This window comes from Melanerpes formicivorus, unplaced genomic scaffold (genome assembly GCF_026170545.1).
Source record: "Melanerpes formicivorus ecotype bairdi unplaced genomic scaffold, bMelFor1.0.p_v2 SCAF_2, whole genome shotgun sequence".
Taxonomy (NCBI): Eukaryota; Metazoa; Chordata; class Aves; order Piciformes; family Picidae; genus Melanerpes; species Melanerpes formicivorus.
The window spans coordinates 59516637-59536887 of record NW_027142354.1 but is presented as its reverse complement, the minus strand read 5'-3'; the positions used below and the strand labels follow the sequence as shown (position 1 = coordinate 59536887).

The window sequence follows — 20251 nt, the reverse complement described above, 5'->3', positions numbered from 1 at the left end:
CCCCACATCCACGTGCTGGAACCCCACATCGGCGTGCTGGGACCCCACATCCACGTGCTGGGACCCCACATTCACGTGCTGGGACCCCACATCCACGTGCTGGAACCCCACATCGGCGTGCTGGAACCCCACATCCGTGTGCTGGGACCCCACATCCACGTGCTGGGACCCCACATCGGCGTGCTGGGACCCCACATTCACGTGCTGGGACCCCACATCCACGTGCTGGGACCCCACATCCACGTGCTGGAACCCCACATCGGCGTGCTGGAACCCCACATCCGTGTGCTGGGACCCCACATTCACGTGCTGGGACCCCACATCCACGTGCTGGGACCCCACATCCACGTGCTGGAACCCCACATCGGCGTGCTGGAACCCCACATCCGTGTGCTGGGACCCCACATTCACGTGCTGGGACCCCACATCCACGTGCTGGGACCCCACATCCACGTGCTGGGACCCCACATCGGCGTGCTGGGACCCCACATCCACGTGCTGGGACCCCACATTCACGTGCTGGGACCCCACATCCACGTGCTGGGACCCCACATCGGCGTGCTGGGACCCCACATCCACGTGCTGGGACCCCACATCCACGTGCTGGGACCCCACATCCACGTGCTGGAACCCCACATCGGCGTGCTGGAACCCCACATCCGTGTGCTGGGACCCCACATTCACGTGCTGGGACCCCACATCCACGTGCTGGGACCCCACATCCACGTGCTGGGACCCCACATCGGCGTGCTGGGACCCCACATCCACGTGCTGGGACCCCACATTCACGTGCTGGGACCCCACATCCACGTGCTGGGACCCCACATCCACGTGCTGGAACCCCACATCGGCGTGCTGGGACCCCACATCCACGTGCTGGAACCCCACATCCGTGTGCTGGGACCCCACATCCACGTGCTGGAACCCCACATCGGCGTGCTGGGACCCCACATTCATGTGCTGGGACCCCACATCCACGTGCTGGGACCCCACATTCATGTGCTGGGACCCCACATCCGCGTGCTGGGACCCCACATTCATGTGCTGGGACCCCACATCCGCGTGCTGGGACCCCACATCCACGTGCTGGGACCCCACATCCGCGTGCTGGGACCCCACATCTGCGTGCTGGGACCCCATATTCATGTGCTGGGACCCCACATCCACGTGCTGGGACCCCATATTCATGTGCTGGGACCCCACATTCATGTGCTGGGACCCCACATCCACGTGCTGGGACCCCACATTCATGTGCTGGGACCCCACATCCACGTGCTGGGACCCCACATTCATGTGCTGGGACCCCACATTCACGTGCTGGGACCCCACATTCATGTGCTGGGACCCCACACCCGCGTGCTGGGACCCCACATCCGCGTGCTGGGACCCCACATCCGCGTGCTGGGACCCCACTGCTGTTCCCTGAACTTCCCCTCCTGCTTTGCAAGCTGCCCATACATGCAGTCGGGGTCTCTTTCTCGGTGGAAGCACTGAAGTGAGCGCTGATTTGAGACACACAGCGTTCTTTAACTACCTATTCGAAGTGATTCGAGAGCAGTACTGGCTGCAGACAGCAGCGTTTGCCCTCCCGAGCGCTTTCCCCAGTTCGGGAAGCTCCCACCCCTTGGCCCAGCTGTTTTCAAACGCTTCAGGGCAGCCAAGCAGCCTCTCGGCACTGGAGCACACGCGGGAGGCACGGCCAAACCGCACCTCGGGCCTGTGCCGCATTCAAGGCGGAACGAACGTTTTACAGCAGCTAAACACGAGCCCATCCTCGGGACGGGACAAACGAGCGACCGGCGAGCCCGAGGAGCGCCGCCAGCTGCCTGCTGCCGCGGCCCCACACTCGCTTTGCCTTGCGGGGAGGGCTGCGCAGAGGCCTGGGCCGCCGCTCCAGAGGGATGACAGCACCGCTATCCGCGCCGGGCCGGGCGCCGGGGCGAGGCACCGAGACCCCAAGCCAGTACCGACTACCCTCAGGGCTCCAGCCCAGGCGGGCCCCGCCAGACCCCGCGGCCATGGCAACGGGCGGGCGGGCGCGGTGACGTCAGGCGCAGTGCTGGGTGGGGCGCGGTGACGTCAGACGTAGGATTGGGTGGGGGTGTGGTGACGCCAGACGCAGGGCTGGGTGGGGGCGCGGTGACGTCAGACGCAGGGCTGGGTGGGGGCGCGGTGACGTCAGACGCAGGGCTGGGTGGGGGCGCGGTGACGCCAGACGCAGGGCTGGGTGGGGGCGCGGCGTGGCTGCAGGGCGGCGCCGCCGGCATGGCGCTGGCCGCCGCGGGGGGCGGGGCGGGGCGGGCGCTGACTGTCGTGCTCGGGGGCGCGCGGCCTTTTCCTCCGCAGGTCGTGGCGTCAGGCAACGGAGGGTGCTCAGCAGTGCCGGGCTACTGCCCCAGAGGCAGAGCTGCCGGCTCCCTGCTCCGGCCCTTACAAAGTTAAATACAGTTAAATAAACCTAAGGTTGGAGGGAATTCCTGTAGGGGAAGCCTGCAGCAGGGGCTGCGTTGATAGGGGAGAAGCGGCTCCACGGAGAGCAGGTGCTCAGTACCGCCTGCTCGGCCGCTTAGTGCGGAGCAGGAGGCTGGTGCGGCGCCCTCCGGTGTTGCGCTCACAGGTGGGGCAATAGGCCCTGCGGTAACCAGCACGCTGTGTCGGAGCAGTCCCCGGCAGTGCTCTCCTCTCACAGAGGACAGGCTCGCTAGGGTCACACAAGGATTTTTTTCTGACTCTGGCAACAGGACGGGTGGGCGCTGTGGAAGATGTGCTGCAAATCGAGGAACGTTGAAGTAACGCCCTGAAATCAGTGAGCTGTGGGAGCTGAGAAGCTGCGAGCTGTGCTTGCTCTGCTCCTCGATTCTCTCCTGTGTGGCTCCACTCACCTGCTCCAGTATGGGACCTAAGGGTCGGCAAACCAGAGTTACTTTCCCACATGAGCTGGTGGATTCGCTTTGTTCCCCAGTGCTTGGGAAATGTGGTGTGGCTGCTGAAGGACAGCATGGTATGGCTGCGGTGAACGAGAGCAAACCCATTTCCTGACAGGTGACTGGGCTTACTCACTTCCCTCATTTTGGATGCTGCAGCCTGGCTGATGTTAATATAAACTCTTCCCAGAGGGACACTACAGCATGGGAGGATGACCCGGGAAAAGAAAACCAAACCAAGAAGCTGTTAGGAGGATGAGTTGTTTCAACAAACACAGAAAGCAGTTTGCCTTCAATGTTATTTCTCAAGCTTCTCATCTTATGATGGGACAAAGTTACCTTAGAAATGTTTTCATTTTCCATCTCTGGAAGCGTGTGGGTTTAAGGATATGATAAATGGAAATCATTTAAATTAAAAAGCCCATTGTGAAATTAAACAGTAACAGCAGTGATGCTTTTAAACTCATTAAGCAAGGAAGTACTGGAAATAATTATCATCAGATTTAAATCTAAAGTGGTTATTTAGTGCAAAATTCATTTGGAGATGTATTAAAGCACCTTAACAAAGGGCAGAGTCTCTCTTTCACCATTAATGGTGGGACTGATTTTTGACACTAGTGTGGGAGCTAGTTCACCAGGGTAACTGCCAGGTAGAGTTGAAAGGAAAAGCTTCCATCAGGTAATGTCAGCACACTGCTCCCCGGTGCTGTCAGAGAGCAAATACTGACTCTGGAGATGCTGTGGGAGAAGTCCCCAATCCAGGTGGAAACAAGCCAGGATTTGAGATTTCACTCCTGGTTTGGTGCCTGGTGTTTGAGGGTGGGGTGGCTTTGTTTGTTTGTTTTCCCTGTGCAGCAAGCCCTGCTGGGGAGCTCCAAGCCTGGGAGACTGAGGGTGACTGGAGCTTTGGAGAGTGGAGAGGTGTCCCTTGGGTAGGAGATGCTGTCACTGCCCAGCCTGGGCAGCTGCCCAGTGAAACAGTGAGATAAGGACTGTGGTTAAACTGATTCATTATTTACACTGGTCCAAGTTTGCCCGTGTTTTCTGCAGTCTGCCATCTCCTTTACCAATTAGCTGGTACTAAATATAAACTAGGAACGTAACGTCGGGATGTCTGTGCGACAGAAGCCGGGGGAAGGATTGCTTGGCAGAAGTGTTTCCCACTGGTGCAAGGAGCAATGTTCTGGTGGCCGAGGAATGATCAGGTTTATCACCAAGCCTCTGTGGAAGGCTCACTCCCTTGTATCATCAGCCCTTGCGTGAATTCCCATACTCATATCGTACGTCTGAGTATTTTTCACTGAGGTGGGATCTTGCATGAAGAAGCATTCAGTCCCTGCAGGTAGATCCTGACCGGGGTGAGGTACGAGCAGGGAGCAGCGCTCAGGTGGCTCCGTGCGTGATGTAACCCATTGGTGGGGCAGCTGCAGAACGGCTTTGCACAGCCCATGGCAGACGGCAGCTTTGTGCCAAATTAAACCTGGAACTGCTGCTATTCGTGCGCAGGTACAGCCGGCGGCAAAAGAAATGGGCAGAAGATGAAGAAAGGAGGTGACAGAAACAAACATCATGAGTCTTATGGTGGTTTTGGCCTCCTTAAAGTCTGGAAGAAAAGCAAGAGCAGTCCCAGAAACCCAAGCGCTGGGGCTAACTTCCAAGGCTCCACTAAGAACTGGGTCATGACTTGGAGGAGATGTGTGGAGACTGTTGGGGTAATGGGGTTAAAAAGGGGAAAATAGCTCCGGTCCCAGCTCCCCAGTACCCCACTCACAGCAGAGGCCGGCTGGGCACCAATGCTTCTCCAGCGCTTCCTGACTCTCCGTTCACTCTCGTGCTGAAGTGATGCAGGTTCCAGCTCGCTATGATGCCGGTTCAGCTGGCTGCGATGCAGGTTCAGGTGGCTGCGATGCAGGTTCCAGCTCGCTAGGATGCAGGTTCAGCTGGCTGAGATGCAGGTTCCAGCTCGCTATGATGCAGGTTCAGCTGGCTGCGATGCAGGTTCAGCTGGCTGCGATGCAGGTCCAGCTGGCTGCGATGCAGGTTCCAGCTCGCTAGGGTGCAGGTTCAGCTGAATGCGATGCAGGTTCCAGCTCGCTAGGGTGCAGGTCCAGCTGAATGCGATGCAGGTTCCAGCTCGCTAGGGTGCAGGTTCAGCTGAATGCGATGCAGGTTCCAGCTCGCTAGGGTGCAGGTCCAGCTGGCTGCGATGCAGGTTGCAGCTCGCTAGGGTGCAGGTCCAGCTGAATGCGATGCAGGTTGCAGCTCGCTAGGGTGCAGGTCCAGCTGAATGCGATGCAGGTTGCAGCTCGCTGCGCCCACCACAGCCCCGGGGGGGTCCGCGTGCCCCCCTCCAGCCGCCCCCCCGCTGCCGGCACGGTCCCGGCCGGGTCCCTCTCGCGCCCCGCCCCCGGCCCCGCCCCCCGCGGAGGGAGACGCCATTGCGGGTTGTTTGTACGGGCGGCGGCGGAGGGAGGTAGCGGTGCTGCGGCTGGGACTCTTTTGCTCGCGGCGATCATGTCCACTCCGGCGCGGCGCAGGCTGATGCGCGACTTCAAGAGGTGAGCGGGGACCCCCCCCAGGCTGGCGTGCCTCGGCCCCGCCGGAGCAGCCGCCCCAGCCGAGGCACGGCGCCGACCTGGCAGCAAGGAAGAGAGCTGCCCGGCCGCGGGCCTGGCTCGGCCGATCGCCGGGTCGGGGGTCGGGCTCCCACCGCCGGCTTGTCCCGGGGGGAGGAGGGGCCTCGGGCGGCGGCGCGGCGAGGAGCCGCGGGGGGCTGCGCGGGGGCCGTGTGTCCCGGGCCGCCCCTGCGGCCCCGCTCCTTTGTGCTGGGTGCCGGGGCTGGCACCGAGCCCCCTCCCCCGGGGCCTCCCCGCCGGGGCGCCGGGGCGCGCCGTGGGCCCGCGGCTGGGCCCCTGCTCCCCATTCTCGGGAGAGCCCCCGAGACGGGGACGGGACGCGGGGAGCCCTCCGGGGAGGGCGCTGCGGGGGGGTCCCGGCGGGCAGCGCCGGCTTTGTTTGCACCGCTCGGCCGGGCGCCGACGGCTGGGGGCGTCTGAGGACAAAAGTTGGAGTGGTGCCTTCAAAACACGAGCGGCGTGGGGAGCCTCGGGCAGCGGCGCCCTGCCGGGCGTGGGAGGTGCGCCGGGGCCGGGGTTAGGCGTGGGTGGCTCGGGGGTGCCCTTGTGCGGCTGGCCCCGGCTGTTAGTGCCGTGCTTCCCGCCTCCCCTCCCTGGCCTCGCACGGGAGCGTGAACGCCGAAGGTGTTTGGCTCAGATGCTGGACAGACCGGGCAGAATTTAGATGCCTTTGAGGCTCGATGGGTCTCGATCTCTCCGCAGGTAAGTGCAATTCGGAATAGGCATCTGAAAAGGAAGCTCGGGGAACCGCCAGAGCTTCCTTTGCCTGTACGTAACAAAATCCAGAACGCCCTTTAGTGTTTGTAAGCGCAAGCAACTCCGGATAAAGTTTTCAGTCCTGAGCAGCCTTTCGTGTCATGCGTGCGGACTGCTGCAGCAGCAGCTGTGGCCTGCGCTCTTTTAAATGCTAAAGCCTTCACCACGGGCTCTAGACTAAGTTATTTCCAGCCTGACATACAAACTGACTTGGTGTGGAGAGGGGTGGGGGGCTCCTCGGCGAGCTGTGCAGGGCCATCGCTCGGGGCCGTACTCATACGTTGGTGGTGACTCAGCTTTGATAGTGTCTCTTTTTTTAGCATAGCTATGTTACACCGGGGCCTGAAAACACATCGGTCAACAGCTGATGTGCGCTGTGGTTGCTGTCCGAGGCTGCCTGTAAAAGTACAGTGGGAAGTAGGAGAATCTCCTGGGGCTGGACAGTTTTGAGGTGTGGAGCCAGCCTCTGCTGCCGGAGCTGGCTGTTGGTGTTTGCAGAGTGGGTGTTGCTGGGCTCTTGCTCGAATCAAAACAGGATATTCAGGCTCTTTGTTGTGGTGCTTACACAGGTGACATGACCCTGTGACTTTTTCGGGGTGAGGAGCTGGTGAGTTTTTTAGGGTTGCCATCAGATGTGGGGGTTTATTGATTTTATGACCTCATGGTACTGATACCTCACCCTGAAAGAGCAAACTGTGGGCTGTGAGCTCTGATTCACTTCATTGAACTCCTGTGGCAGGCTGTGATTGTCAAGAGCAGCAAAGAGAGAACAGATTTTGTATCTCCTCTGATTTGACTAAGCCAACAGAAAACATACCAGACCTTCCCTAGCTGTTAAATATTGCCAGGCCCTGTTGGGATCAGTCCCACCTCCCATCCCTACCTCTCAGTCCCAGGCCCCTGTGGCAGCAGGGTGCACAGGAGCTTTCAACTGGCCTGAAACCCAAAGCCGCTCTCAGATGCCTTTGTCAGGCCGAATGCTGCGGCATTCCTTGGGGGAGAAGCCTGATCCCTGCTCTCCCTGACCAAAATAGAAGGTGGTTCATGCTGTTGGTACCAAGCTGTCTGAACTCTGTGTGCTGGGAGAGCAAGGATGTAAACACCAAGTTCTGAGGGGATCTGAGGCTGCAAACAGCAGGCTCTGCTTCTGGGCTGTCTGTGTAGGGCAACACCACTGCTCAGCGTTCATCTGCATTTACACACTGAGATTTAGGCAGAATTTGGCCCTTGATCTGCAGGGCTTTTGGTGGCAGCTGCTTATGTGTACTGTGATGTGGTGAAACCTGGTGTTAACACCAAGTGTTTGAAGTCATGTTGGATGGGGCCTTGAGCAGCCTGGTCCAGTGGATGATCTCTAAGATCCTTCAAATGCCAGCCACTCTCTGGCTCTAAGTTTTTGGCCTTCACTAGTGTGCTTCTCTCCAGCCCCAAGATCAAAGCACTAAAAATAGTTGTAAGAGCTTGCAGGATTGCTGTAGAGATGAGGTGGAGCAGCAGGCAGGCTCTCCCCTGGCTCCCTCCTGCAGCGCTCAGATGGGCTCAGGCCAGATGCAGCCCCTCTGCTCAGGCGGCTCTGGGCGCACAGGGAAGCTCCGCTGGCAGTCCCAGCGCTCGGCTCCAGCCAGGCTGCTCTGCTGCGGTCACCAGCTGCTTTTCAGCTCCTGTTTCTGGCTGCAGTTTCCTCCCTCCTGTGTTGTGACAGCCAGCAGCAATTGCTCTTCCATATCTCACATGTAAACCCCAGCTGCACGCAGTGCTTTGCCTGTTCCATGGAGTCAGTGCTTTGCTCCCTGCAGGCTTCACCTGCCCTCTTGGGCTGTTGTAGGCTGCTGGTGTAAGATGTGAGAAAGCCTTGGGGCGTGTCGCCCTGTGGCTCTGCCTTCTGCAGTACTGGTGATCTGCAGGGAATGCTGTGTGTTCTGAGAGACACAAGCTCTGGATACTGCTGCAAGCTGTACTTGCAGGTGGAAGAGTTTCATTGATCTAATTCTTGTCCTTCTGTTTGTAACTCCTAGGTTGCAAGAGGATCCTCCTGTGGGTGTCAGTGGTGCTCCATCTGAGAACAATATCATGCAGTGGAATGCAGTCATATTTGGGTAAGAGTTTTAGACAGCTATAAAAATCTGATCAAAGGGCTAAATGTAACAAACCCTGGGGGTTGTTTTTACAATTATTCTCCCATTTCATGTAGATAAAAATCAGCAAAAATGACCTAGCCTCCTGCTGTGGTAAAAATCTGTTTCCCAGAGGCGATGCAGAAGGAATAGGAAAGAAGAGTTCAAACTGCAGGTGGCTTCACAAATAGGTTAGAGTGTTAGGGGATAGCCTGTGAGGAAGCAAGTGTCCTGTCAGAGCACAGGAGAGCCACATGTCCTTGGCCATTAAATCCAGGTGTTCCAGCAGGGATTGGATTGATTGCCAGGGGAATGGGGCCCAGCTTCTGCCAAGGAAGTTGTTACATGTCCTACAGGGCAGGAGCTGGCTTAGGATCCTTCCATGAAACAGAAGTGTGCTCGCTGGCAATGTGCTCATTCAGTCCAGTCACATAGTGACACATGGGTTGTTTGGAATGGTCATGGCTTCACAGAATGGGATGAGTTGGAAAGGACCTTAAAGATACCCAGTTCCAACCCCCCTGCCATGGGCAGAGGCATCTCCTACTACACCACATTGCTCAAGGCTACATGCAGACTGGCTTTGAACACTTCAAAGCTGCAGCTTCCACAGCTTCCCTGGGCAACCTGTTCCAGTGCCTCATCACCTCAGAGGGAAGATTTTCTTCCTAATGTCTAATCCAAATCCAGTTTCCTGCAGTCTGAAGCCATCACCCCTTGTCCTGTCACGCCATGCCTTTGCAAAACGTCCCTCTCCAGCTCCCCTATAGCCCCTTTCAGATACTGTAAGGCTGCTCTAAGGTCTCCCAGGAGCCTTCTCTTCTGTGGGCTGAAGAGCCTAGCAGTGCTGATCAAGTAGATACCTCAGCTAGCAGATGGAGTGTCTTAGATATGACAGAGCTCTCAGAGGTTGCTTCTGGCTGCTTCTCTAAATTCTTGCCTCAACTTAGGCCTTGGGGAGAATGGGAAAACAGAAATGCATTGTGCTTGTCTAGAAGTAGGTGAGTCCTTTTTAACTGAGTTTATTTTTCAAACCTTTCAGGCCAGAAGGGACACCTTTTGAAGATGGTAAGCTGCTAACTTTTGTGTCTTCTGTCACCCTTCTCAGCATTGCTAGTGTGACACAGCATCCCAGCATGGTGGGAGTTGGAAGGGACCTCTGGAGCTCACGCAGTCCAACCTCCCTGCTTCAGCAGGGCACCCACAGCAGCTTGCTCAGGATCACAGTGTCCAGGGGGGTTGGGAATCTCTCCAGAGAAGGAGACTCCACAACCTCTCTGGACAGCCTGCTGCAGGGCTCCAACACCCTCACACCAAACAAGTTTCTCCTCCTGTTCAGGTGGAACCTCCTGGGCTCCGGTTTGTGCCCTTTGCCTGTCCCTGGGCAGCACTGAGCAGGGTCTGGCCCCATCCTCTTGCCCCTGAGCCTTTATCTCTGGCTGAGCATTGCTCAGATCCCCTCTGGGGCTGCTCTTCTATGTGCTTAGGTGGAACCTGTTGGATTTCCGTTGTGCCTGCTGCTGCTGCCTTATTGTCCTGCACTAACAATGCAGCATTGTTGGCCAGCACAGCTTTCTTGTGTTTGCATTGTTCTGCTTCCAGAACCCAGAGAGATGTTATCTGTCTGAACTGGGGAGCAGATGCAGCAGGCAAGCACAGCAGTCAGGTCCTGTGAGCACTTCTTGTGCTGGTGGCAGCTGAGGCAGCTCGGCAGCTGTGCCGCTCTCGAGCCCTGTCCATACACCAGAGCTCGAGTGGGGGAGGTGGGGCTGACCCTGCCAGATGTGCTCTCACCTCTGCAGAGCTGAGCCAAACACAGCAGTGTGCTTCTCTCCTCTCACCTCTGCAGCATGCTTGGTTCATCCTGTTCTCCTAATGAAGAGCAGGTGAAGGGTCTGGAGTTGCTCTGGGCACAGAGCTCCTGGGGAGGGAGTACCCAGCTTGTACATGAAGAGGGCAGCTGGTGTGTGAGGAACCTCCCTGAGGCAATCACAGCGTTCCTGCTGCCCCTGGCAGCAGAGGGGTTGGAGGAATGGCAGTGAATGATTCCCTGATCCATAAGCAGAGGTTCTCAGTGAAACAGTGGAGTTCCAAAGGTTGAGGTTGCTGCTGATGAAATTCCAGGGTTTCCTTGCTGGCACCATGGTGCCTCCTGGATGACATGCCTCAGGGTCACCAGAGTCCATGGCACCAGCATGGTGGGTCACAGCAAAGAGGGCCCTGTGTGCAGGGGGGGCTCCAGGCCTCTACCCAGCTGCTGCTGGGCTGGTTATGATCAGTGAGTGGTACTTTTGAAGCACATGGAAAGAAACCAGGCTTGGTGTAGCAGATGGGATGGTGAAAAGAAATGTTGGTGGTAGAGCAGAGGTGAACTTGTCTATGTTCCTGTGCTGTTAGTCACCTAACTGTCTTTACCTTTGTTTCAACAGGCACCTTTAAACTAGTCATAGAGTTCTCAGAAGAATACCCAAACAAGCCTCCAACTGTTAGGTTTCTATCCAAAATGTTCCATCCAAATGGTGAGTAAATAGTTTTTATTTAGCCATTAAATATTATGCTGTGGCCATGCAGTCTGCCAAGCCCAGAGTGCTGAACAGCTCTCCATCTCTCATCATCTCCACCTCCTAAGTGGATGTCTGGGGCAGCCAGTGCTTGATGAAAAATGCAGAGTTATGATGCTGTTAAGAGGCAGCTCTGCCTCTCCCTGATCGATACAGAGCTGCAGCAGCAGAGCCTGTCAGCACTGTCAGCAGCAGCTGCACTTAGGTTGGCTTAAAGAGGCAATTTTAGCTGCAGATTCCTGCCCCCTTCCATTTCACAGCAGTCATGGATGTGCAGCCACATCCTGGAGCCAAACATCATTTAGCTCTGTCAGGTGAGATTTCAGCCTAGTCCATGCCCTCACTTGAGTCACTGTGCCAACCAGTGCCAGCACAGGGGAGAAGGTGTGAGTGCACAGGTGCAGGGGAGGAGGAGGCTGACCCACACTCAGTGATGAGGTCCAGTGCTGTGGTGTCTACTCCAGAACTTGGTAGCTGTTACCCAGCTCTTCTTGCATGCAGGAAACACAAACCAGGACTTTTGCTCTTCCAAGCCCCTCTGTGGCTAAGACAAGGAATAGATGGAGTTTGGGGGTTGAATCATAGAATCATTGTGGTTGAAAGAGAGCCTTAAGATCATCAAGTCCAGCACTGCCAGGCCACCACTAAGCCATGTCCCTCTGCAGCACATCTCCAGGGCTCACCACAGCCCTGGGCAGCCTGGGCCAGGGCTTGACAGCTTTCAGGGAAGAGAGCAGAAGCCTGTTCCAGTATCTCTTGTAGCTTGAGCCCTCTCTGAAGAGAGGCTGACCTTGGCTTCAGCTGTGTGACTTTAAGCAGTGCCATGTAACCCTGTGCCTCTGGCAGAGCTCTGTCCTTTGTTGGGTTTCATTTGTACGAGCAAGCCAGAAGACAAGAGTGGGAGTTGGAGTGCAAGCCTCTGTTTCAGGCAGGCTCTAGGAAGGCTGCTGATAGGTATCCAGACAGCAGTGGAATTTCTGGCACGCTTTCCAGTACGTTCTGCTGCCTGCCTTGGTGTGTCTGCTGAGTGCAGAGTGTGTGGCAACAGGGCAGAGACTCCCTCTGTTCAGCACCTGATGGCTGCAAGATCCTCTGGCCAGGTGGATTCCACTGCTGGTTGGTGTCTTGCTGCTTCCACGCTGTGGATATGGAGCAGTCCCACCAAAGGAGCAGTGCCTGTGCTGACAGCAGGATCTTCAGGCCTTCTTTCTTTCCCTCTGAAGTGTTCTGTTGCTTCCAGTCACACCTCCCTTGAAATGCAAGGTGTCAGACCACTGAGGACGAGGAGATGTGACTGCTGCCCTCCTGCCTGCCGCACCGGTGCCAGCCCAGGCTGAGCTGCAGCAGTGGCTTCCTGGAGCAGCACCTAAGGAGCCAAATGTAAGCCAAGTGCAGCAGTTCTGAGTGCTGTCTGTGTTGTCCTTGCAGTCTATGCAGATGGCAGTATATGCTTAGACATCCTGCAGAACCGCTGGAGCCCCACATACGACGTCTCCTCTATTTTAACTTCAATCCAGGTAACTCTGCATCTATTTGAGCAACTAATTAGGTGGTGGTGGTCTGCTTCAGAAGACACAGCCCTGGGATGGGGAGAGCAGGTACCTGTAGGGTGACTTCAGTAGAATCATGGAAACACAGAGTCACTTGGGTTGGAAAAGACCTTTTAAATCATAGAATCCTGAAATGGCTCAGGTTGGAAGGGACCTCAGAGCTCATCTGCTCCAACCCCCCTGCCACGGGCAGGGACACCTCTCAACTCGACTTGGCTGCTCAAGGCCTCATCCAGCTTGGCCTTGGACACCTCCAGGGAGGGGGCATCCACAGCCCCCCTGGGCAGCCTGTGCCAGAGTCTCACCATCCTCACACTGAAGAACTTCTTCCTCAGCTCCATTCTAACCGTGCTCTGCCTCAGCTTCAAACCATTCCCCCTTGGACACCCTCAAGAAAAGTCTCTCTGCAGCCTTCCTGTAGGATTTCTTCAGGTACTGGCAGGCAGCTCCAGGGTCCCCCTGGAGCCTTCTCTTCTCCAGGCTGAACACCCCCAGCTCCCTCAGACAATTGTTCTCTAGCACTGCCAGGCCTGCTGCTAAACCATATCACTCAGCACCACCTCTCTCTGTTCTTTTTAACACTTCCAGGGATGGTGAAACATTTGTGAACAAAGGGCAGCTGCTGAGATCAGATAAAAGCTGAGGTGCTAACCCATAGGATTACTAATTCTGAGCTACAAAACTGCCAGTAGTTACTGGTTTGGATTCCTTTTTACTTGCTTTTAGTGAAGATCAGGTACCGAGCTGTGCCTGGTGTTTGTGACAGGAGCCTTTCCTGTGCAGCTGTGCCCTGTGAAGTCCTGGAGGAGACAGTGCTGCTGACCCCTGCTGCCCTTGGAACAAGGCAAAATGTCCTGGCACAGCAAGCAGAGCCCCTACCCTTTCCTGGCTCCTCCATGATTGCTTCTACTTTTCCACAGTGAGGTTCTGCAGGAGGCCTCCTAAGGCCCCCTCTGTCCCGAGTGACGACAGTAATTAGCAACTCATCAAGCAGTATCACGTGTCTGCTGGGTTGTGAGCCCAGCGCGGTGCATAGCCTGGGGCTCAGCGGTGCGCTCCTGGTGCCTCAGCAGGAGCTGAGCTGTTTGGGTTCGTCACACGGGGCTCCTCTGAGCACTGCCTGCCTCCTGGAGGATGCGGGTGGGGAGCTGCAGCTTGCTGTGTTTAACCTGGGTCTGCCTCACGGTTTGTGTTCTCCCTTTGCAGTCACTGCTCGATGAACCCAACCCCAACAGCCCAGCAAACAGCCAGGCAGCACAGCTCTACCAGGAGAACAAACGGGAGTATGAGAAGAGAGTGTCAGCCATAGTGGAGCAGAGCTGGAACGACTCCTAACAGCCGCTGTGCTCCTCGCCCTTGTCTCCAACCTCACCCCCCAGGGAGGCTGCCAGGGAGCTCAAGTGCCACAGGCCTAAGAATCTGCAGAAACAGAACAGCCTTTGCAAACCAAATCCAGCCCAGCCTAGGAAGCTGCAGAGCTCCTGTATCTTGGTTAACATCCTTTTGATTGCATGGTAGGAACTAAGTTATTGCTCCATGGGTTTGTAATATATCCTGTCTGTGTTTGTGTTGCCCAGTGTCTGATGTTGCTGTGGAGTTCTCCTGAGGGGACAGACACGTTTTGTAAATCTGTACTTTTTTCAGATATTGAATGCCTTATTTTTGAATTCTTTAGATTTTTAAATTGGAGAAAGAGCACTTAAAGTTTTTATATATAAATATTTCATGTACAACTGTTAAATACATAACCTTAGTGCCAGACACCCTGCTCTCCCTCTCTCTCTTGTCCAGGGGCTGTTTTTCCTCTGGGTACATGGTACCATGCACTTGGCAAACAGCAGAGTTAATCCAAGATGTCAGTGTCTTTGCTGAGCATCTCTGCTCCTCCACCAGAGCTTCACTGGAGCCTGTGTGTGCTCAGTTCTATGAGGAAGGGGTACTGGTAGCTGCCAGCTCACAAAGGGGGGAGTGATGGAAGTGTTCTGCTTTAAGCCCTGCTTCAGACCAGCAGCAGTGGCCAGGGGATCTGGCTGGGGGCCAGGCATGGTGATCATGTGTTGCAGTGACTTCTGTTCTTCAGGGAAGTTGTGCTTTACCAAGCTGTACAATGCTGCCATCTGAGCCTGTCCTGTGTTCACCTGCTGATGCTGTAAGAGAGCTCTGAGGATCTCCTGATCACTAAAGAGGTGTCCCACTAGTTTGCCTTGGAGGTAAGGGAGGGCATTGAGCACTAGGAGAAGGAACCATGCAGAGTGAATGGAGTGACTCCAACACCTGGCTGTGGACCACGGGGTCAGGTCTGGTGTCTGTAGCACAGAGGTTCCACATCCTCATAACCTGCCAGCTTTAAAGAACTTTGGGGCTGTAAATGTCAATGTGGTGATTCCCTGCTGTGTTCTGCAAGCCAGGCTTGATGGCTGCAGAAAAGACCAAGCCCTTTTTTCCTTCAGCAGTACAACTGTAATCCCTTTGTCATCATTCCTCCCAGGGCTACCCCTGGATCCCACCTCCAAATACAGCTCAGTGTTGCCTGAACAGCAGTGGAAGTTATTTGGGTGTGCCATAGTTACTACTAGACCTTGATCTCAGCAGGAAGATCCATTCACACCTCACAGCTGCTCTGTTTGTGGAGCAGCACCCCCAGAACGTTAATCAAACCATTCTGGCGTAGCAGCTTGTGGAGCAGAAGAGCTCTGCCTTACATAACCTTAGTGCACAAAGGCTCTGGGGCGCTGGTGCTAAGCAGTACTGAGCTGCGCTCTCCACCAGTTGGCTTCCCTCGAGCCTGTGAGTTTGTGTTCAGAAGGATCCAAAGGGGGTTTTGCTGATGATAGAATTGCAGTCCCACTGGGAAGGAGCTTTAACAGAGCTTGGCAGCAGCAGCAGTGCAAAGGCTTTAGGTACCAAATGTAACATGGGAAACTCTCCTGTGGATGAGAGCATCTGAACTTAGACCAAGACTGGTCCTGCCTGGCTGGCAGCTACCCAGGGGTGGTCCTAGCAGGAGAATCATTTTGGTTGAAAGACAAATTTCAGATCATCAAGTCCAGCTGTAAATGCAGCACTGCCAGGTAACCACCAAACCATGGCCCTCAGCACCACATCTCCACAGCTCTGAAAACCCTCCAGGGATGAGGTCTTCACCACTGCCCTGGGCAACTTGGGCCAGGGCTTCACAACCCTTTTGGGGAGCGAAACTGCTCCTGACACCCACTTTGATGCTCCCCTGGCACAACTTCTGGCCATTTCCTCCCATTCTGTAACTTTCACTAGGGAGAGGAAACCAGCCCCCACCTGGATCCATCCTTCCAGGGATGTAGAGGGTGAGAAGATCTCCCCTGAGTTTCCAGGGCGAACGGCCCCAGTTCTCCCGCTGCTGCCCACGACCTGTGCTCCCGACTTGGCACCCTAGCACCTCCATTAACGCCCTCGCGGCTTTCGGACCGCAGCACGGAGCAGTCCTTAGCAGCAGGCACCCTGCGGCACCCGCAGAGCTCCCTGGGGCTGCGTCTTTCCCCCGGGGCAGTGGCAGCCGCGCTCCCGGCCGCTTCCCCTGGGCTGTCGGGGGACCGTCGGAGCCGGACACCGGAACGCAAGGTGCGCCCGGCCGCTCTGCCCCGCGACTGCCCTCGCCTCGCCTGCCCGGGAGGAGCCGGGGCCGGGCCGAGCAGACGCGTCGGGGGCGAGAGCCGCGTCCCGGGGTCCCGGCGTCTGCCGTGGCCGCGGCTCCGAGCGGGACGGCTCCCGCACACCGGGGCCAGGCTGCGGCGCTGCCCGGCGGGGCGGGCCTGGCAGTCGGGGCCGGGCCGGGAGCGGTGGACGAAGCCGGAGCTGTCCAGGCGAGCTGCAGAGGAAGCGTCGGCTGCGGGACGTCCCCGGGGAGCTGCGTGTGAGGAGCTGCGATGACCGAGTACAGCGGAGCTGCCCTCGGCTGGCCTCCGAGGAGACGCCTGCAAAGGCTTCGCTTCGGAACGGGTCGGAGGCGGCAGGGGCTGAGCTGCATCACGGCCGGGGCTGGTTTAGTCCCCGGGGATGGCAGCTGAGGGGGTCGCCCAGCTGGCCTTCAGGAGAAGGTGAGGGTGCCCTGGACACAATGCCAGGGGGCATCCCGGGAGCTTGCCGTTGACAAAGGAGTGAAGAGTGTCACTGGCAGCACAAAGGCAGATGCTGGCGGTTCCCTCTTCGTGCTGCACAGGAGTCTGGTGAGATGGGAGGACAGAAAAGTTCGAGTAGAACAAGTTGGGAGGGCACAGGACAGAATGAGCTGCGGTGCAGCTGATTTCTTAAACCTTACTGGGGTGCTTCACGTTGTAATTAATTAGGAAATGTAATACACAAGCATGCCAGGATGGTGGGATTAATTAAGGGAGTACTGATGGATACAGAGCTTTTGGGTTTATAGCTCCTCACGGGGCTTTGGTTCATTGATATTAAACAGTTTGTAATCACTTCTGTGGGAGTCTGTATAAAGATCTAAAACCGTTCTGGAGAAGTTTTTAAAGCGTTCATGGCAGTGCCTTTGTGCTGTGGTGCACATCCTTCCCTGCCCTGCACAGGAGGAGGCAGGGCTGCAGGGGTGAGCTGCTGCTGGGGTGAGTGGCTGCAGGGGAGAGCTGCTGCTGGGGTGAGCTGCTGCTGGGGTGAGCTGCTGCTGGGGTGAGCTGCTGCAGGGGTGAGCTGCTGCTGGGGTGAGCTGCTGCAGGGGTGAGCTGCTGCTGGGGTGAGCTGCTGCAGGGGTGAGCGGCTGCTGGGGTGAGCGGCTGCAGGGGTGAGCGGCTGCTGGGGAGAGCGGCTGCTGGGGAGAGCGGCTGCAGGGGAGAGCTGCTGCTGGGGTGAGCTGCTGCAGGGGTGAGCTGCTGCAGGGGTGAGCTGCTGCTGTGGAGAGCGGCTGCAGGGGAGAGCTGCTGCTGGGGTGAGCGGCTGCAGGGGTGAGCTGCTGCTGGGGTGAGCGGCTGCAGGGGTGAGCTGCTGCTGGGGTGAGCTGCTGCAGGGGTGAGCTGCTGCAGGGGTGAGCTGCTGCTGGGGAGAGCTGCTGCTGGGGTGAGCTGCTGCTGGGGTGAGCGGCCGCAGGGGTGAGCTGCTGCTGGGGAGAGCTGCTGCAGGGGTGAGCTGCTGCTGGGGTGAGCTGCTGCAGGGGTGAGCTGCTGCTGGGGAGAGCGGCTGCAGGGGAGAGCTGCTGCTGGGGTGAGCGGCTGCAGGGGTGAGCTGCTGCTGGGGTGAGCGGCTGCAGGGGTGAGCTGCTGCAGGGGTGAGCGGCTGCTGGGGTGAGCTGCTGCAGGGGTGAGCTGCTGCAGGGGTGAGCGGCTGCAGGGGTGAGCTGCTGCAGGGGTGAGCTGCTGCAGGGGTGAGCGGCTGCAGGGGTGAGCTGCTGCTGGGGTGAGCGGCTGCAGGGGTGAGCTGCTGCTGGGGTGAGCTGCTGCAGGGGTGAGCTGCTGCAGGGGTGAGCTGCTGCTGGGGAGAGCTGCTGCTGGGGTGAGCTGCTGCTGGGGTGAGCTGCTGCTGGGGTGAGCGGCCGCAGGGGTGAGCTGCTGCTGGGGAGAGCTGCTGCAGGGGTGAGCTGCTGCAGGGGTGAGCTGCTGCTGGGGTGAGCTGCTGCTGGGGTGAGCGGCTGCAGGGGTGAGCTGCTGCAGGGGTGAGCGGCTGCAGGGGTGAGCTGCTGCTGGGGTGAGCTGCTGCTGGGGAGAGCGGCTGCAGGGGTGAGCTGCTGCTGGGGTGAGCGGCTGCAGGGGTGAGCTGCTGCTGGGGTGAGCTGCTGCTGGGGTGAGCTGCCGCAGGGGTGAGCTGCTGCAGGGGTGAGCTGCTGCAGGGGTGAGCTGCTGCTGGGGAGAGCGGCTGCAGGGGTGAGCTGCTGCAGGGGTGAGCTGCTGCTGGGGAGAGCTGCTGCTGGGGTGAGCTGCTGCAGGGGTGAGCTGCTGCTGGGGAGAGCTGCTGCAGGGGTGAGCTGCTGCTGGGGTGAGCGGCTGCAGGGGTGAGCTGCTGCAGGGGTGAGCTGCTGCTGGGGTGAGCTGCTGCAGGGGAGAGCTGCTGCTGGGGTGAGCTGCTGCAGGGGTGAGCTGCTGCTGGGGTGAGCTGCTGCAGGGGAGAGCTGCTGCTGGGGTGAGCTGCTGCAGGGGAGAGCTGCTGCTGGGGTGAGCTGCTGCAGGGGAGAGCTGCTGCTGGGGTGAGCTGCTGCTGGGGAGAGCTGCTGCAGGGGAGAGCTGCTGCTGGGGCTCGCCCGGGCCGAGCGCCGAGCACAACACCTTTGCCTTCGGGTTTATCTTACCAACATTATTCATCAGGAGCATCAAACACTGCGCTGCTGCTGCCTTCAGATCTTGGTTCCCTGAAGGTGCCTCACCCCAATACAGTCCCAAGCCACAACCGTGGGACTCAGATCTTCACAGATGTGATTAACTGCACTGGTGGAGTCCTCCCGCTGGGACTCCTCGCCGCAGCGCAGATAAACGTGAGTAATTGCAGCGCCGAGGCCCCGGGCTGCCAGGGGCAGATCACAGCTGGAGGTGATGTGTCTGCCGCTGCTTTCCGGGAGGGTTTGTGTTGCGAGTCAATTAATTCACGCGTCAAACAAACCAACTCTTAAGCATTTAGAGCTGAGGAGGCCCCTAACAAAAAATGTACAGGAGAAAAGGAGGATTCCCTGTGCACTGCAGCAGCATTCAGCTGTTCCAGAGGGAAAGGCAGGTTACTGTAGACAATTGAGTGCTTGCTGTTGTGAGGGGATCTAAAAATGTAAGAGGAGAGGGAGAGGCTCCTCAACTGGCCAGGCCTCCTCACCTAGTGTTTGAGCTTGGTTCCTGGTTGTTGTCCCAGGCAGACGCTGTGCCCTGTTGGTTGTGAGCTGTTTTTTGGGAGAGGAGAGATGCAATCTGCTGCGCTGTGTGAGCTGGCAAGGTGGGGCCCACCCCTCCTGGTGGGGCTGCAGGAGTGAGCAGAGCCTGGCTGGGCTGTGAGTGCACATTGAGTGACCAGAGACCCAGGGAAGTGGGCAAGCTCCAGCACACCACTGAACCTGTGGTGTCCCTGGATAAAGCAACTTTCTGGCCTTCATGTCCAAGAGAAAAGCTCCCCCTGAGCACGAATGCCTGTTCCCTCTGCAGCATGGGGATGCTCCCCTGGAGAGGAGGAACTGACAGTTCAAATTTCCTCAGGAATCAACTCAGGCTGTCAAAAGTAGACAACTAGGAAGTGCCTCCTGCTGCTGCCTGCTGAGCACACTGGCTGAGGTCAGTTTTGTAGCACCACAGAATGGGTTGGGTTGGAAGGGACCTTTGAAGCTCATCCAGCCCAGCCCCCTGCACTCAGCAGGGACAGCTGCACCCACAGCAGGTTGCTCAGAGCCCCAAACAACCTGGCCTGGAATGGTTCCAGGGATGGGGCAGCTCCCACCTCTCTGGGCACCCTAGGCCAGGGTCTCACCACCCTCAGTGTAAAAAAATCCTTCTCTCCAGTCTAAATTTTCTTCTTTCAGTTCAAACCAGCCCCCCTTGTCCTGTCACAACAAGAACTACTAAAAACTCTGTCCTCAGCTTTCTGCTCAGTCCCTTGAAGCACTGCAAAGCCACCAGAAGGTCTCCCTGCAGCCTTCTCCTCTCTAGGCTGCACAACCCCAACTCTCTCAGCCTGGCCTCACAGCAGAGGGCTTCCAGCCCTGCCAGCATTGCTGTGGCCTCCTCTGGCCCTGCTCCAGCAGGTCCCTGTCTGTGCTGAGCA

At 57.6% G+C, this 20251-nt stretch overlaps 1 protein-coding gene across 2 annotated transcripts; it reads left to right on the top strand.

Annotated features, from left to right (window-relative positions):
* The first annotated feature begins 5369 nt into the window (after window positions 1–5369).
* UBE2B (ubiquitin conjugating enzyme E2 B) lies at window positions 5370–14302 on the top strand. 2 transcript variants are annotated; one of them, XM_068163492.1, is made up of 6 exons: window positions 5370–5482; window positions 8332–8412; window positions 9473–9498; window positions 10860–10949; window positions 12420–12508; window positions 13748–14302. In XM_068163492.1, exons 1-6 carry the CDS (start codon window positions 5439–5441, stop codon window positions 13874–13876), a joined length of 459 nt encoding a protein of 152 aa, XP_068019593.1. In that variant the 5' UTR covers window positions 5370–5438; the 3' UTR covers window positions 13877–14302. The 2 variants fall into 2 exon arrangements, with proteins under 2 accessions (XP_068019593.1, XP_068019599.1); XM_068163498.1 differs by lacking the exon at window positions 5370–5482 and adding an exon at window positions 6192–6262.
* Window positions 14303–20251: the final 5949 nt, after the last annotated feature.

Excerpts from the sequence above, each read along its gene's own strand:
- UBE2B (XM_068163492.1), top strand. The coding sequence starts at position 5,439 with ATGTCCACTCCGGCGCGGCGCAGGCTGATGCGCGACTTCAAGAG. Across the intron at positions 5,483-8,331 it reads CTGATGCGCGACTTCAAGAG|GTTGCAAGAGGATCCTCCTG; the intron begins GTGAGCGGGGAC and ends TGTAACTCCTAG. Across the intron at positions 10,950-12,419 it reads CAAAATGTTCCATCCAAATG|TCTATGCAGATGGCAGTATA; the intron begins GTGAGTAAATAG and ends TTGTCCTTGCAG.